Source organism: Antennarius striatus, chromosome 13 (genome assembly GCF_040054535.1).
Source record: "Antennarius striatus isolate MH-2024 chromosome 13, ASM4005453v1, whole genome shotgun sequence".
Lineage (NCBI taxonomy): Eukaryota > Metazoa > Chordata > Actinopteri > Lophiiformes > Antennariidae > Antennarius > Antennarius striatus.
The window spans coordinates 19,546,621-19,562,717 of record NC_090788.1 but is presented as its reverse complement, the minus strand read 5'-3'; the positions used below and the strand labels follow the sequence as shown (position 1 = coordinate 19,562,717).

Sequence of the window (16,097 nt, the reverse complement as noted above, 5' to 3'; positions counted from 1 at the left end):
TTTTCACGTTCGTCGTCCTTTACTGCCATTTCCGTGTACAGTTTGATCACGTGGCCACCAACGAGCCAATCAGACGCGTCCCGTTGTTGTAAATAAACCGTTTGTTTGGCTCGTGCTTCAAGTCGTCCACGGTGACGGAGGCGGTGGAACCGAGCAGAGACGTGACGGAGGAGACACAGCGGGCGGTGAGTGACGTCTTCCCGGCTGATGCGGTCGGATCCGAGCCGCCTCTGGTGGAGGTGTTCGGGTTAAGTCTGAACTCCCTGGAGCGGTTTTCCCACCATGTTTGCCACAGGTCTCCGTGTTGGGTCATTGTTAGTGGACTGTCCTGTTAAAAACACTCTGGAATGGCGGGTTACTAATGAATAATTATCATTACTTTAAATATCAAAATGTTTGTGACTTTGGAAAATAAGTCTTATTAATGTCTGGTTAATGATTAGTTATTAAATCTGAAATTCGATCTTAATCTTTATACTAAAGAAAGAAGTATGTTTGTGATAAACAAAAAACACATGTGTATTTATTAACAGATTATCTCTTCTCGAGTTATGAAGCGTAAAAATTCTGTTTTATATTTCTAGTGAAAATTAGTGGTTGAGATGATTTCTGACAGAAAACGTCAAACCTGCGTGAGAGAGACGCTCAAACAGTCCAGGTTCTGGTCCTGGTCGTCCTCAGGTGGTCTGGTGGGTCAGATATCAAGGGGGCTCACTGGTCCAATGACAATAATAATAATAATAATAATGATAATGATGGTGATGGATGTAATAATAAAAAATTAATAATAATAATTGTAATATTATTATTATTATTATTATTATTATTATTATTATTATTATTATTATTATTAAGAAGAAGGAGAACAACAACAACAACAACAACAAACCTCGAATGTGAGCGTTAGCCTCAGAGCTAAATGTCCCAAAACATTTATTCACGCGTGGAGTTCAGGCTGTAGGTGAAGGTGGAGCAGCATCGTTGTTTACTGTTTATTTACTGTTTGTTTACTGTTTGTTTAGTGTGTGTTTAGCGTTTTGACTGAATAATTGTTTCCTGACTGAAGAGGTTCTATAATATTTGGGGGTTACATAAATTCATTCTTTTTATTCCCTAATCTCTCTGTCACACACACACACACACACACACATACACACACACACACACACACACACACACACACACACACACACACACACACACACACACACACACACACACACACACACACACACACACTGAGTGAAAGGCATTTTACTCTGAAGCAGTGTTTCTTGTTAAAGGAGGATCACCTCGTGGATTATCAACTAACTAACTAACTAACTAACTAACTAACTAACTAACTAACTAACTAACTAACTAACTAACTAACTAACTAACTAACAATTAAGTAAATAACTAAATAAATAAATCTTAATAAAACTCAACTGGTTCCTGCTGGAGGTTTACAGAGCATGTGGATGTTCGGGCTTCTATTACCTGCAGTGACAGCATTTATCCAGTGGGGGCGCTCCTGAGCAGAGAAATTAGTTTATTGGTGTGTTTCAAACGCTTGTCTTATCTTAGGAATCAGTCGTCCTGAAATGACATTTGAAATGTTCTATGAATTGCATGTGAAAAAAAATGGAAGTTTTAAAAAAAAAATTTTTGTAGAAGTGAGCTTTTGAATGCAAAGCGGAGGAAAACAACAGTTTTATATTTCTTTATTTGAAGCTGTGCAGGATTAGGCTACTTCTTTTTAATATCAGTCTTTTTGCGACAGTTTTGTCCATATGTATACATTCTGCTTTTAACTAATTGTTTGAATTTAGTTTTTGCTAAAATTCTGTTTTCTTTCCACTACTAAGAGTAAATATTTTAAGTGTAAGATGACGTCAGTGTGTGTGTCCTGCTCACAGGTTAGGGTGTGATTGTGTTTCTATCATTGTGATTGTGTTTCTACCACATGTTGCTTGATATCCTCCTTCATGCCAACACAATAACCCTGAATGAGATTTGTTCAGTGATGTCATGGCTTAATATCAGCTTTATGATTTTATTATTGGACTGTACAATAGTTGATTATGCCAGTCGTTCTTAAATGTGCTCATGAATAAAGTTGAACCTATCTGCAATACGAACAAAAAAACCCATCATTCTGTGTGTTGTTGTGTTTACAGGCATGAGGACAACTGACACAATCAGCAGCGTCACACAAGTAAGAACACAACAACTACACACACGATGACTGTAATTACCCAGACGCAACCCTGTGGCGTTGAAGCGCTACTCCTCTCTGATTGGCTGAAGGCGCGTCTTTAGTTTTGAATGCAGACAATGGATGACATTCGCTTTATAATTAGTTGAACTTCATGAAGAACTGGATGCTGTGGTTGTTCCTGACCACCACAGCACACGTCAGTGATAAACCAGAGCTTCATTCACACGTGTGTGGGGTTTTTTTTTCTTTGCTCTGCACAGTGGGGGTCCGGGGGCTCCGGGGGCCTCTGGGATTCTGTGAAGAAAGCAACGTTTGTCATCGGATCTGGAATCTTATTACTGGCAGCTTTTGGCAACTCGCTCACGTGGTAGGATTCCTCTGTACTAAAACACATCACACCTTACATCACACGCGTCAGAGCCCATCCAATCAGGACAGGGGGGTGTGGCCACTGATTCCAGGTCTGATAAGATAAGCAGATATATCTAATAATATAGAAGTTAGCTTTAAAGGTTTGGTTAAATGGATTCAATCCTTTGACACGGTTAGAAATGAAGTTTGAGTTGGTTTTAGAAAGACAATACGACTTTTAAAGAGAGATGCTAATTGTTATAAAACAATGGAGGGAATCCGCTCTCAGAGTCATTAATACTGATTAGAGTTCCCCAGAGACAAACTTCTAAACAAAGGGTTCTTGTTAACTTTTCTCCTCCAGGCATCTCCAGAGATTCTGGGGAGCTTCAGGGGATTTCTGGCAGAACCTGTGGACCAAACTGTATGTGGCGTTTGAGGGTCATGATGCTGCTTTGTTCTTCTTTGGTAAGAAATGTCAGCTGAGTCTCATTCTCTCGCCGTGATCTGTAGTTTCCTTAACGACAGCAACTTGGATGAGCAGCACTTTTTTGGCAGAAAGTCTTTACCATCGTCCCGCTCTGACTCTGGTTTGACCCACAGGGACGATGTTCTTCCCCACTCTGACCTTGTGGTTGTTGAATGGTCTGCTGCTGCTGGTGGACACCACCGGTAAACCCTCCTTCATCACCCGCTACCGCATCCAGGCAGACAAGAACAACCCGGTAGGTTCAGCTTTAAAAACACTGCAGTGCTGATTAATCAATTTATTTATGAGGGGCAGGAAAAATATGTTCAGTTCCTTTGTTCCATTGATTTCTCAAATGCGAACACAGGAAGAATGTATTTTCAAAACCTGGTGACTGCAAGTAAAAGAGGCTTTAGTTATTGAGTTACTACCTTTATCTATCATTACTAGTGGATACTATGTTGAGACAAATAATATATTTTGTTTATCAAAAAATAAGTATGAACGAGCAATGGGCGTGAGGGAGAAGGGAATATCTAGACGAGGGTCTCCAGGAGAGAGATTTTCATGGGTAAAACTGAATGTGGATTGGACCTATCAGATTGATCGATCAACCAGTTCATGTCTCTTTTAATCATCAAAATGAGGGAGTCTAAGAGTCCAGATTTGGGATGGAGAAGTTATGGTCATTCCATCTGAGAGCGTAAATAGAATTACCAGGTTTTCATATAATGTACCAGTGACAATAATGAAACGACCGCTTGGTCTGATTTTCCCGCTCAACATAACCACGCCCTTTTTTAGGTGAATTAGTGAGGCAAGGAATACCTCATAATGCTGCCATTAACGTCGCCTGTTTGCAGATGATTACAGTGGGGTTTTTTTACATGTTACAAACTGATGCATCATTAGGTAAAAACAACAAATAGCACCTGTCAATCAAAAGAACCTGTGTGTGAAGGTGAGTTTACGTTCAAGGACATGTGTGGGCCTCACTGCTGCTGATTAGACGTCCATCCGACCAAAGTCCTCCTGCTGTGTTTGATTAACAGATGCTAGTGGAGACGAGACAGATAAACATCGCTGATAACCGCCTGGAAAATATGCATAAACACTCATATAGGTTCAAAAATATTATTTCTATTGTTGGGGTACATTGTTGGGGTACATGTATTCCAATCCTTAGATTGCTCTTATTATAATCCAGACATTTTGCTCAGGAGAAACCTTGAATAGACGGATTTATATTTGTTTGATTGACCTTTGTGGAGACAAGTATTATCAGAATGGATTCTACTTTGCCCCGTGCGACCTTAAGTTTATCACCTATAATCAGTGGATCAATGCTGAGTGCATAGAGGATTTCTGTGAAAAGAGATACTGAAGATGTGTCTGGGAGTAACCCTGAGTCAGTAAACAATCTGACTCAAGCTGGTGATGAGGAGCAGCAACACACCCCCAGCGATCGAGAGATCGCATCTATCTGAGATGATTTCCGCTGAGACGACACATGGAAGCATTAAACCACTTTATTTAGAGTGTCCCTGCCCACAGAACTTGTGGGCAGAGTTCAAAGTTCAAGTGTTTCCCCCCCAACACAGTGGTGCTGAAGGACAAAGTCTGCAGTCCATCTCTTCTTCATTCTGGTACATGAGTACTGTAATTCAAAAACAAATGTGTTGTAATTGTGCAAAGGTTGTACAAAACTGTACAGACTGGAGATATTTATATGATCTTTATCATCTGATATTGACTGACCTCCATAAACTCTGATAAAAGGCCTCAGGTATCGCATCCATACATTTAAACACCAATATAATAATAGTTATTATTATTATGATTATTATTATTATATTATTATTATTATGACGATCATGCTGATTATTATTATTATTAATAATGTATTATTATTACTATTATTATGATTAATAATTTTGTATTATCATTAATTTCCCTTCAGGGATTAAAAGTGTATAAAATAAAAAACTTAAAATTAAATAATAGTTTAATGTTACATCTCAGTATGTCAGAGACGGTCCAGTGCTGGAGAACATTTCGCTTTGTTCTTCTTAGAACATACATGAAAAGTGATGCCAACTGACTGTAATGTTAGACCAATGAACACGTCTCTCTGACTCCGCCCCCCTCCTGCAGGTAGATCCGGTCAAGCTTCGCCAGGCGGTGAAGACTGTCGTCTTCAACCAGGTCTTCATCTCTGGGCCCATGGTGGTGGCGGCTTATTACCTGACGAGCCTGAGAGGGAACCCCTGTGACCCCAAGCTGCCCACCTTCCAGTGGGCTCTGATGGAGCTCGCTGCCTTCGCCGTCATTGAGGAAGTTCTGTTTTACTATTCACACAGGTCTGGATTATTTTACTGTTAAAGTCTAAGTAATCTCTTCAAAGTGGAGACAGACTCAGATCATTTCCAGCCCAGTGGTCAGAAACATTTACCCATATCAGAGTTGGATAAATACAGTAGATGTTAGCTTAGCCTTAGCTGTACAGTAAAACCAACAGTAGAACCTGCAGTAGAACCTCAAGATCCATGACTGAGTTCCAAATCAAGCATTTCTCCATTTAAAATAACTAAAATCATTTTTAGATCATTTAAAATCATTAAATTATTTAAATCATTCCAATTTCTCCATTTAAAATAACTAAAATATTTTTCAAATCATTTAAAATCATTTTGTTCCAGCCTTGTAAAAAAAACAAACCCCATAAAATATGATTTTTTTTTATCAACCCAGACAATTCTATTTATACATGTGTTTACATTTTAAAGACAAAGGTACATAGGACTTAAAAAATACAAACAATAAAGGAAAAGAAAATCCAAAAGAAGAAAACACAGATAAATAATTCAATAACTAGCCTAGCGCTGTGATTTAGCATGCTAATGCTAAAGCCTGTCAGAACTCCCAGCATGCTTCATGTCTTCATTCTGTCGTCTCTCTCAGGCTGTTCCATCATCCCAGCCTCTACAAGCGTTTCCACAAACAGCACCACGAGTGGACCGCCCCCATCGGTGTGGTCGCCACCTACGCTCACCCTCTGGAGCACATGGTGGGTGACCCTCCCCCACCCCCACCTCTCCATACATGTTCACAATGAACGAATGAATGATGTCTGTTGTTGCTCTCGCTGCAGTTGTCCAACATGCTGCCGGTGGCCATCGGACCCGTGATCCTGGGCTCCCACCTGACCACCACCACCCTCTGGTACTGCCTGGCTCTGTTCAGCACCACCGTCTCACACTGTGGGTACCACCTCCCCTTCCTGCCCTCCCCAGAGTTCCACGACTTTCACCACCTCAGGTGAGTCCGCCTGTCTGCTCCTCCAGCAGGAGGTGGGATGGAGTGATCAGTTCTGGTCCAGCATCAGCAGTCATGTGATGCTGGACCATGTACCATCTGAAAATGGATGGAAAAATCTTTGGTTTACATCATCTGTTATCTATATGTATTTAATAAAAATAGATTTAAAGTACTGCTCAGTGTTAAAACAAAACAATACACGGTATGCAGATAATTTGTAATGACTACCAACTAAAAAAAGTGAGTTTTGGGATTTTCTACGGCACGTGTGTCAAACTCAAGGCCCGGGGACCAAATGTGGCCCTCCACATCATTTTATGTGACCCGCAAAAATAAAAATGGTCAGCGTGTCTAAAAATAAATAGGTCAAGTGTGCTTTGAGCAAAAACTACATTTCCCACAATGCAGTTATTAGGCCCATCTTTGACAATTAATGTCCTAACTTGTGTTTGATTGTGTTTATTTTTTATTTTTTCATTGATAGTTTGATCCTTGATTGATGGAGTTCTGTGGGTTCAATAACCTGACAGATTAAAAGGATTTATGTTAGAACAGAGAAACATGTTTTCTGTGCAACTTTAATGTTTGTAACTTGAATAAGTAATAAATTCAGTAAATGTTAAATAAATGTAGTTATTTATTTAACATGACATTGAGTTACATTTATTAGTTGGCCCTTAGAGGACAGACATGCTGATGTGGCCCTCGGTGAAAATGAGTTTGACACCCCTGATCTACAGTCTCTATCGATCCTGTCCACATTAGCTTGTAGCGGTTAGCAATGATCATCTTACAGCAGGACGTGCATTAATCATCATTTCACTATTTTACTCCAGTGAACCTGTGAATGTAGGATTAACACCAAAGTCAACCAACCAAAGACACTACAGAGGGTTTAGATGTTACTCTGGTGATGGTAACCTTGGTAATAACAGTAAAACTCACAGATCCTTCCTGCCTCCAGGTTCAACCAGTGCTACGGCGTGTTGGGAATCCTGGATCGTCTCCACGGCACCGACACCAAATTCAGAGACACCAAGCAGTACGAGCGCCACACCCTGCTCACCAGCCTCACGCCTCTGACGGAGAGCATTCCTGATGCGCCGAAGAAGGGCCAGTGATCGTCTGTGACCTCTGACTTTTGACTTCCAGCATTCGCTGTGGAATACCTTGAGCTTTAATGCTCAGTTGATCTTAACGTTGATTGGTTTAATCCAGCCTGCTGATCACTTTCAAGACTGAAACGTTCCCGTCGGCACTTTGAGACTTTGAAATTTCAGCCGTTCTTCAGAACGGCGTCGCCTTCATCACTTTCATCCTGTTTCCTCTCATGTTATTGTTTACATGGCCTACGATTTGGTTTCATGATGAGCAACCAGGACATTTAGCGACCGCCAATAATGTAAACCTTGAACAATGGCGCGTCGGATCACGATGTTTTACATCATACGGTTCATAGGAAGTGGATGTCTGACGGCTAACGTCTCCACTGGTCTGTGTGATAAATTTCAAATATTTTATTTCATGTCATGAAAAAAAAAAAAAAAAAAAAAAAGCTCAGGGAGTCATCGTTTTGAGGTTTTTTTGACTGTTTTGTTTTTTTCTTTATTAAGGAAAAAGCATAATTACTACAAATTACAAATAACACTAATAGCGAATCACGTCAGCCTACAAAGCAGATATTATGAATATTAAATGTTATGATACAAGATCTCATTCAAGTATTTTACATTTTTCAATTTTATATATTTTTTTTGTTCCTTTTTTTCCCATTGTTTTCATCTTTTTTTCCTCGTGATAAGCCTAGGATATTGTAATGTAATGAACTATCTGTATGGTTCATATACAGTTATATCTTATTCATATGGCTTTATGGAATTTTTCTCCATTTTTTTTTTTTTTCAGTCTCAGACATCACAACCAGCCATAATCCTCGTTCGCGACTCGTCCGTCACTCCTCTGTCCGGAGTCCATGTAAAAACTGATGGGTGGAGGGCGTGGCGCCCCCTACAGTTCATTCAGACAGACAGCCGTTTCCATGTGGCCCACACCATGCTCACCCACTGAGAGGCTTCCACCTGTTTTTTGGGGGGGTGGGGGGTGGGGACAAGCGTCCACGTGTCCGATTTCCTCATCGCTCAGTGATGTCTGTAGTAAACACGAATGCATCAACTGCTGTGAAACTGATCCAGATCTCCCTGAAGATAAACTAACCAAACAAAACAGAAAAGAAAAAGAAAGGAAAAGTACAGCTTCGCTTTTGCATTTCTTGCATTTTTTATATGGTGAATTGATAGGAGGTGAAGAACAAATATTCACAGGACAGGATGGGAAGAACCACCTCCAGGCACCCAGCAGGACCAGAGGGGAACCAACAGAAACAAGGAGCAGAACGTTACAACGGTTTCCAAACTAACTTTATCCTTTTTTTTTTTTTTAAACTCGTATAACTGTGTTGTTTGGCTCAGAAGCAAAAACTGAAGTACAAAAATGGAAAAATTGACCATTCAACAAAGTGCCTGATACCCACGTTAAGACTTTTTAGGAACACCTGGGTGAATTTAAAACAAAAAACATCCAATTCTTTAGGTTTAACAATCGTGCTAAATTCTGTTTCACCGTCAAAAAAAAAACACCAGACTTGTGATATTTTAAGTGTCACAAACGCAAATTTCGTTTCAGTGGTGAATAAGTGTCACCGTTCCCTTTCCTGTTCTCGTGTTCCCCAATTTCTGAAATCCCGGAAAAAAGAAGAAAAAAAAACACCATGTGAAGAACAACAATGCGAGAAAACACCGCAGATTGAAATTAAAAAGCAATAAAAGATAATCATGAGATTAGAAAAAAAGAAAACACGTTAGAGTACATAACAAGTAAGGCAAATATATCTATAAACAAAAAAAAAAAAGCTGTTGTTTTTGTCTTCATCTGTTAAATTCACATTTACATGAGTGGAGGTCTGGAGCCTCTCTTCTGCTGGATTATCGTCAGGATTATCAGCTGGATGCAGGTTCGTGTCGCGTTTTGTTTTGCGGTGCTACATCTTGTACCTGATCGGTGTTCATGCCTGGAAACCTGTGCGTCTGTGTGTGTGTGTGTGTGTGTGGGGGGGGGGTGACGTGATGAGGCAGGTCGACGTCCTGGAGGTCCCCGTCAGCCAATCAGAAACCTCGCTGACGCCTCCAAACCCGGAGCACCTGCGACAGAGCTTCTTCCTCGTGACCATCGCTTTTTTTTCTTCAAGTAATGTGGATCGATGATTCCAGTCCTGATCACCGCTACTGTCAACGGATGGATGGATGGATGTCGAAGGATGGATGCAGCTTTTCAGACTGGGGGGGTGGGGGGGGGTCTGTTTTGTGGGCAGCCACCAGGTTGAGTCGCTTCAGCACGAAAAAGCACAACGAACAGGAAACAGGAAGCAGGACGGGACGCGTAACAAACCGGCGACACCTGGAAGACGAGTTCAGCGGGGAAGGAGGAAGGGGTGACGTTAGCACCACCTGGTGGCCACTTGTGGAAACGGCGCCCAGACTTTGCGAGTGACGTCAACGCTGTACAATCAACAGTAAGGAGGCGGGCGCGAGTTAGAAGCAGTAAAACCATTAAAATAAGGCAACTTTCAACGATCCTGTCCTTGATGGGGGTCGGGTTCAAGTCTCATTTGGTTCGTCATCATTCGTTTAGAAGCTCCGCCCCTCGGCTCGGAGATCCGCCCCTCAGCTCAGAGCACATCTGTGGATGGAAAGGTCCTCTCGGTTCAAAAACCACTTTGGTCCAGTTAGATGTAGGGGGCAGAATGGCACCCTCCCTGTGTGGGGAGGTGGGGGCTTTCAGATGCTCAGTGGTGGTGTTGATATTCCTCCATTCATCAATTAGAAATCTGAGATCTGGGTAAAGAGTCCGATGTCTTTCAGCCAGCAGGACAATGACGATCAAAAAAGGGGGCACCAGTGATGTTTCTTTTCCTTTTTTTTTTTTTTTGAGGAAGGGGGGGGTTCAATTCGAAAATAAAAAAAAATCAAAAATAAAAATGAATTCACTGAGCTCCAGCAAAGAGAAAAAAGGTCTGTTGTCACTTCTTTGCCTCCTCAAGACAAAAAGGCCATTTCCTGACAAACGTAAAGCTAATCAATAAGCCATATCGATTCCTTATCTCTTTATTTTGCAATCAAAAGTTTTTTTTACAGGGGAAAAAAAAAGATTCTCATGCTGAATGAACTGGGCCCCCTCCCCTCTCCGGTGGCGCTGAGAGAGAACCAGCGATTGGCTCACGTGGTTCGAGTTGATCCATAAAGGTGTGGGAGCTACTTCGGCGTCAGAGTGTCCGCTTCGGGCTCAGCCGTTTTCTGGCTGGGGGGTTTGGCATCATCCTTGGCTGTGGTGGGGGCAAGGGGGGCAAGTGGGGCAAGAGGGGCGGGCCCTGAGCCGGCCTGGCTGTGGGGCCGGCTGGAAGGCTGAGAAGGGTGCCGGCGGCGACCGTCCCCGCTGGACGAGTGTCTCCGGCGGCCGCCCTCCTCCATCGGTGGCTGGAGGGAAAAAAACAGATGAGATTCATCAGGGAGGGGGGTGCGAACCCAACCCCTACTGGGTCCCGTTACCACAACGACCTCAGCAGCGAGGCCTGTAAGAAAACTCCATCACAACCTGCTGTTAGTTCATATTCATTTATTATTGACGGGGTCGTTCTCCTGTAGGAACTAAATGATGTAGGAACCAATGTTGGCCGGGTCACGTTTCTGTCTGGAAGCATTAACTGACGCTAACGCTGAACTCTGAATGTTTTGCTAGTTGATGTTAACTGTTGGTTGAGAAACTTATTGAAATCAAACAGAGTCATCAAACATAAAGGGGCGTGTCTGACTTTTGATGAGCAGGAAGTGACATCATCATTCACCTCAGTGAGGTGGAACACCTCAGGGGATTAAAACTGGGCTTAGTCCCTGCACCCCCCAGGAGAAAATTCTTTCAGCAGAGGCAGAGATGTTAAAGTTACATTACAGTACTACAGGATTTTATTATTATGGGATGTTTAATGTCCTGTCATTGTTTCTGGTCAGACTGAGGGAATAGAAATTTAGTAGAGTAGTAATGACATTTAAATGACCCCAAATGGAGATTATAGATAGAAATTTAATAAATAACGACTTACTAACAATTCAACTTATGAACAAGCCTCTCAGAACAGGCTTTGTTTGTAAGTTGAGGAATACCTCTATTACACCCTACTTTGAGAGAACTGACCTTTGAACCTTGTGTTCTACATTTTAATTGGATGTTTTCTTTCCTCACGGTCGATCTACTCACATCAATCCTGAAATCTTCCAGACGTTTGAACTTGCTCAGGTACTCCTGGAGCTTCGGGTCGATCTCCAGGTTCTTGGCTTTGGAGTACTTGAGGAAGGCCCAGAACTTCTCCAGCCCGTAGAGCTGACCTGTGGACGGATGAAGACACGTCAGTCACAGCGAAGCAGATGTTTGATGATGTCATAAAATCTGCTGCTCCTCTTCCTCACCAGCCTCGTAGTCCTTCATCGTCTCCTCCTGGAAGTCCTTGAAGATGTCGGGCCTGAACTTTCTCTCCAGCCCGTAGCTGTAGTACCTGAACAGGCACTCCAACCCGTACCTGACCACACACACACACACCCAGAAACACCCATGAGAGCACCGAACAGCACGACCTGAGTGTGTGAATGCATCAGCGAGGCGCCCCCCCCCACCTGTATCCTTCCTTTCCGTCCTCCACCACCAGCTGCTTGAACTCCTCGTACATCTTCCTGTTGAAGTGATCTCGCAGGAAAAACGACCAGAAGCGGAAGAGTGTGTTCATCTCCTGCGATTGGCCGATTCCCAGCCGCTTTCGCTCTGGGGGGGTGGGATGAAGAGGATCGGGTTAATTAAGTCGGGGTGGAGGAGGAAGCAGCCGAGGAAGAGGAGGGTCCTACCGTTCAGGCAGCGCCGGCGGTACTTGTGGTAGACGTGTTGCGTGAAGCCGTTCTCCTTCAGCAGCTCGTGTGACGGGTGCTGGAACTTGGGGAGGGACTGAGGCGTGCAGCCGACGTTACCCAGGACAGGGGTTCCCTCGGAGGGGCTGGCGTTAGAGCTGAGGGGACCAGGGAGGAGGAAGAGGAGGGGGATGAAGAAGGAGAGAACGTCACGTGGGGAGTTCTCGAAGTCGTATTTCACATTTAAAAATAAAAATAAAAACAGATTTTTGACAACGAAACACATTCTGAAGGTCGACGGGGTCGATCCGTCTGACTTTAAAGGTCTGAAACCGTCTCCGGGCCCCACCTGACGGACGCTGTGCGTGAGCGGTGCTCTCTGGAGTCCATCACCCAGCCCACGTGACACTCCATGGGGGGGTTGGAGCTGTGGCGAGTCTTCCTCTTTCTAGGCGTCTGGAAGGACACAGAAACCCCCCCGTGTTTAGCCGGTTTTAGCGCCACCACGCCCACGTCGTCGTGGAAACGTGTCCCACCTTGGAGTCGACGGGTCGGCTTTCCTTCACCACCGGGTAGAAACGCGGCGTCGTGGCTGGGTCCTTCCGGTGAGGCGTGCGCGGCGTGCGTGGCGTCCGGGCGCTGCGGTAATTGGGGGAGTCGGGCACGGTGGTGGGGAGGGAGCGGGCCATGGAGGAGGGCTCGGGGGCGCCGAACAGTTTGTTGGCCAAAGCGTCGGTGGCGACTGAGGACAGAAAAAAGCCGAGAGTTTCAGCGTCGTTTCAGCCAATCCTGAGACAGAACCGCTGCTAGGTGGAGCCGAGTCGGCGGGTTGTGTGTTCTTACTCTGCTGGGGGCGGGGGGGACCTGGAGGCACCTCCTGGTTGGGGTCGATGGGGGGTTCAGGGGTCAGGCAGTCGAACTGCTCACGGCTGATCAGGTGGACCTTCTTGAAGTTCTCCACCTCTTGCTGTGTGGAGGAGAGAAACAGGTGTTGCCATGACAACAGCTCCGACAGGAGGCGACGCAATGAGAAATGTTCCACCCCTTTATAAATCAAACATGTCCCCCTCGGGCGCGACACACACGCACGCAGCGGCAGCTGGCGTTAACCCCGAACGAACAAACACACATACACACACACACACATACACACACTCGTGTCAGACTCACACTCGTCCTGCCGCCCCCCCCAGCTTCCCTGGATCTCTGGGCGTCCATGTTTGCCTCCGACCTTCAGGCCGAGGCCTCGTGTGACGGCTGTATTTATAAACGCCGCGTCCTCTTTCTACGCGCCGCTGGACGCGCTGGTGAACTCGTGAAGGTCTCACAATGAGCTCACAGACCCACAATGGGGGGGGGGGGTGGCAACAAAAACCTCTATTCTACCACGTCCAGAAACAGCTACAACAGCTGGGGGCTGAGGGGGGGGTCTCACCTTGATGGTGGCGTACTCGGGCTCGTAGGTGTCGTCCCACAGGTCCTGCTCGTAGTAGAACAGCCCGTCGTTGATCACCTTGACCAGCTCGCTGGTCAGCTTGGAGCGGGACATGTACTGTCCCGTGCGGTCCCCCCCCGGGTGCTTCCTCAGGTAAGGGGGCGTCTGCGTCACGATCAGGATCTTGTTGACGTCGCGGTCGTCGATCTCGCCGTCCGTGTCCTCCTCCGACCAGTCGGTGAAGGTGTTGCGCCGCCCGTCCATCTGCTCCATCTCCTCGTCGAACATGAAGTCCAGCTCCTCGGGTTCGTCCGGCTCCACGCCGTCCTGGGGGGGGGGGGGGGCAGATGAGGATTTTATATACACTGGTACCTCTACATTTTTATCAACCAACAGACAAGCAGGCTTTACCCGTGTATAATTATATATAAGTTACTTAAACAATGATAAAGAATGAAAAGACACACAAAAGTCACAAGAACGAGATCCGGTCTCAGTGACGGTGTATCCATCCGCCAACACGTGGTGATGTCCTGAAGCACGACTCGGTTTACGGACTTCACTTGTATGTCAAACAAACACACGGACAGACTGACGACTTGTATCTGAACTAACTCGTATCTCCAGGTTTGACTGTATTTGTAAATTTAATGATAAATTCACTCAAAGTTCCTGAAGTTACCGAACCAGATTTACCCGACGTAAGCAAACGGATCATGAGATCGTTCACCTTATTTCCTGGGGCAGCCGGGGGGCACGGGGGTCCGGTCTGGGGTACCGAGGAGCGGAAAGTCTCCTCCTTCTCTTTCTGCTCCTGTAATGACGGGGCCTACGTCAGTCAACGCCAGTGAGGAAGACGAGGAGCAGGAGGAGTGGATGATGGACATGGAAAGTGAGCAGATGGAGAAATGATCTCGGGTGTGGGGACGGTGATTTTACACGACTAGAGACGGTTTTTTAATGAACGTTTCGTGGAAACAAACTATTGTTAGTGGAAGTGTGATCAAATCAAAAACTGGAGGAAAGAAGGAAGCTGAAACTTCTTCCAAGTAAATATTTGACCCGAAAACTTTCAGATATTTGGACATTTAATCAGAACTGCTTGCGATACCGTTTCTATCTTAACTTCACTATTGCTTTTTTCTTATTTACGCTAAAATGACTAGAAGAAAATCAATTCAATGATTATCAATCAACACAGAAAATAACACGACAATAAACTCCCGACCGCTCACTGACCTTGGCTCTGGCCGGGGAGGGTCTGGGCCTCTTCTTCACCTCGATCCAGGACTCGGAGTCCAGGTCGGGGAGGCTGGCGGAGAGGCCCTTGGGCATCGTCTTCAGGTTGGACACTTCAGACTCAGTCTTGGTCTTCTGCTTTACGGGTGTGGTCGCCTGGGGAGAGCCTGCAGCAAAAATCCAGTTTAAAAAAAAAAGCTAAATATTAGCATTTAAACAGTAAAGACTGACAACACGACGAGGAAAGAGCAGCTCACCGACGGGATCCTCCGCCTGCTGCCTCGGCACAAACTCCGGACAGTTGATGAGCTGAGAGAAGTCGGTGTGGGTCTGGTTGGGCATGGACAGACCCGGCAGAGGCCACTTCTCCGGGTCCACCTTCCGACGGATCTTCATGTTGATTATCTCCACTTCCTTGCTGTCCTTCAGAGCCTGGCGGGAGAAACGCGGTCGGTTAGTCTGGATTCAGCCCGGGTGACGTCGAAGACACGAGGTCCAACGTTTCACCACATTACTCTGCAGCGTCTCCAGAGAAAGATATTTTCACAGGGAGGTTATGTTCTCTGGAGGACAGAAGAATCTGGAATAAATGCTTCCTCCTCAAACTTGTTGATAAGATTGGAGGGTTGTTGACGCCTCGTCTGACCACATCAGTCGTCCTCCAGGCGTCACAACCCCATTTCCTCTTCAGGAGAAGCCTATAGCCAGTATTATCCACACTATAAAGCGCACTGGATTACAAAGCGCACTGCATTATAAAGCACACCAGATTATAAAGCACACTGCACTGTAAATTGCACTGGATTATAAAGCGCACTGGATTATAACGCACACTGTTGTTTTTTGAGAGAATTAAAGGCTTTTAGGTGCGCCTTATAGTGCAGAAAATACTCTACACACTCCTCACATGTGGTGCGCTTAAACAGGTTAAACATGCTAAAGATGCTAATTAGCTTCAACTCTTTGTGGAATGCGCTTACGTCCAGGATGAGGCTGATGTCGGTGGTGAGGGCCTGGACTCTGTGGAAGCTGGCGATGAGTGCGATGGGCAGGAAGCCCTCCTGGTCCATCTTCCTCCTGAGGAAGAAGTCCCTCTCCAGGTTGTCCAGGCTGAAGTAGTACTCGCTGCGGGGAAACGGA

General features: G+C 45.0%; 2 protein-coding genes across 4 annotated transcripts in view; one reads left to right on the top strand and one right to left on the bottom strand.

Moving 5' to 3' along the window:
- Positions 1 to 8,039, top strand: faxdc2 (fatty acid hydroxylase domain containing 2). The gene is made up of 9 exons (XM_068332143.1): positions 1 to 185; positions 2,160 to 2,197; positions 2,461 to 2,567; positions 2,916 to 3,019; positions 3,155 to 3,280; positions 5,179 to 5,380; positions 5,982 to 6,087; positions 6,172 to 6,338; positions 7,303 to 8,039. Exons 2-9 carry the CDS (start codon positions 2,162 to 2,164, stop codon positions 7,457 to 7,459), a joined length of 1,005 nt encoding a protein of 334 aa, XP_068188244.1. The 5' UTR covers positions 1 to 185; positions 2,160 to 2,161; the 3' UTR covers positions 7,460 to 8,039.
- Positions 8,040 to 8,243: 204 nt separating this feature from the next.
- larp1 (La ribonucleoprotein 1, translational regulator) overlaps positions 8,244 to 16,097 on the bottom strand; it is a 28,025-nt gene continuing 20,171 nt past the window's right edge. For 2 of the 3 annotated variants that reach the window (XM_068332140.1, XM_068332142.1), the window contains 13 exons: positions 15,938 to 16,082; positions 15,215 to 15,389; positions 14,958 to 15,124; positions 14,449 to 14,547; positions 13,719 to 14,045; positions 13,127 to 13,250; positions 12,820 to 13,025; positions 12,633 to 12,739; positions 12,284 to 12,441; positions 12,059 to 12,203; positions 11,855 to 11,964; positions 11,646 to 11,773; positions 8,244 to 10,867 (listed from right to left, as the gene is read on the bottom strand). In XM_068332140.1, coding sequence (XP_068188241.1) covers positions 10,646 to 10,867; positions 11,646 to 11,773; positions 11,855 to 11,964; positions 12,059 to 12,203; positions 12,284 to 12,441; positions 12,633 to 12,739; positions 12,820 to 13,025; positions 13,127 to 13,250; positions 13,719 to 14,045; positions 14,449 to 14,547; positions 14,958 to 15,124; positions 15,215 to 15,389; positions 15,938 to 16,082 — 2,113 coding nt within the window. In that variant the 3' untranslated portion in view covers positions 8,244 to 10,645. The remainder of the gene's footprint in view (positions 10,868 to 11,645; positions 11,774 to 11,854; positions 11,965 to 12,058; positions 12,204 to 12,283; positions 12,442 to 12,632; positions 12,740 to 12,819; positions 13,026 to 13,126; positions 13,251 to 13,718; positions 14,046 to 14,448; positions 14,548 to 14,957; positions 15,125 to 15,214; positions 15,390 to 15,937; positions 16,083 to 16,097) is intronic. The other variant, XM_068332141.1, reaches the window with a different exon arrangement.

Coding starts and splice junctions, on each gene's coding strand:
- faxdc2 (XM_068332143.1), top strand. CDS start 2,162: ATGAGGACAACTGACACAATCAGCAGCGTCACACAA. Junction 2,568..2,915: donor TTTGGCAACTCGCTCACGTG/GTAGGATTCCTC, acceptor TTTCTCCTCCAG/GCATCTCCAGAGATTCTGGG. Junction 6,339..7,302: donor CACGACTTTCACCACCTCAG/GTGAGTCCGCCT, acceptor TCCTGCCTCCAG/GTTCAACCAGTGCTACGGCG.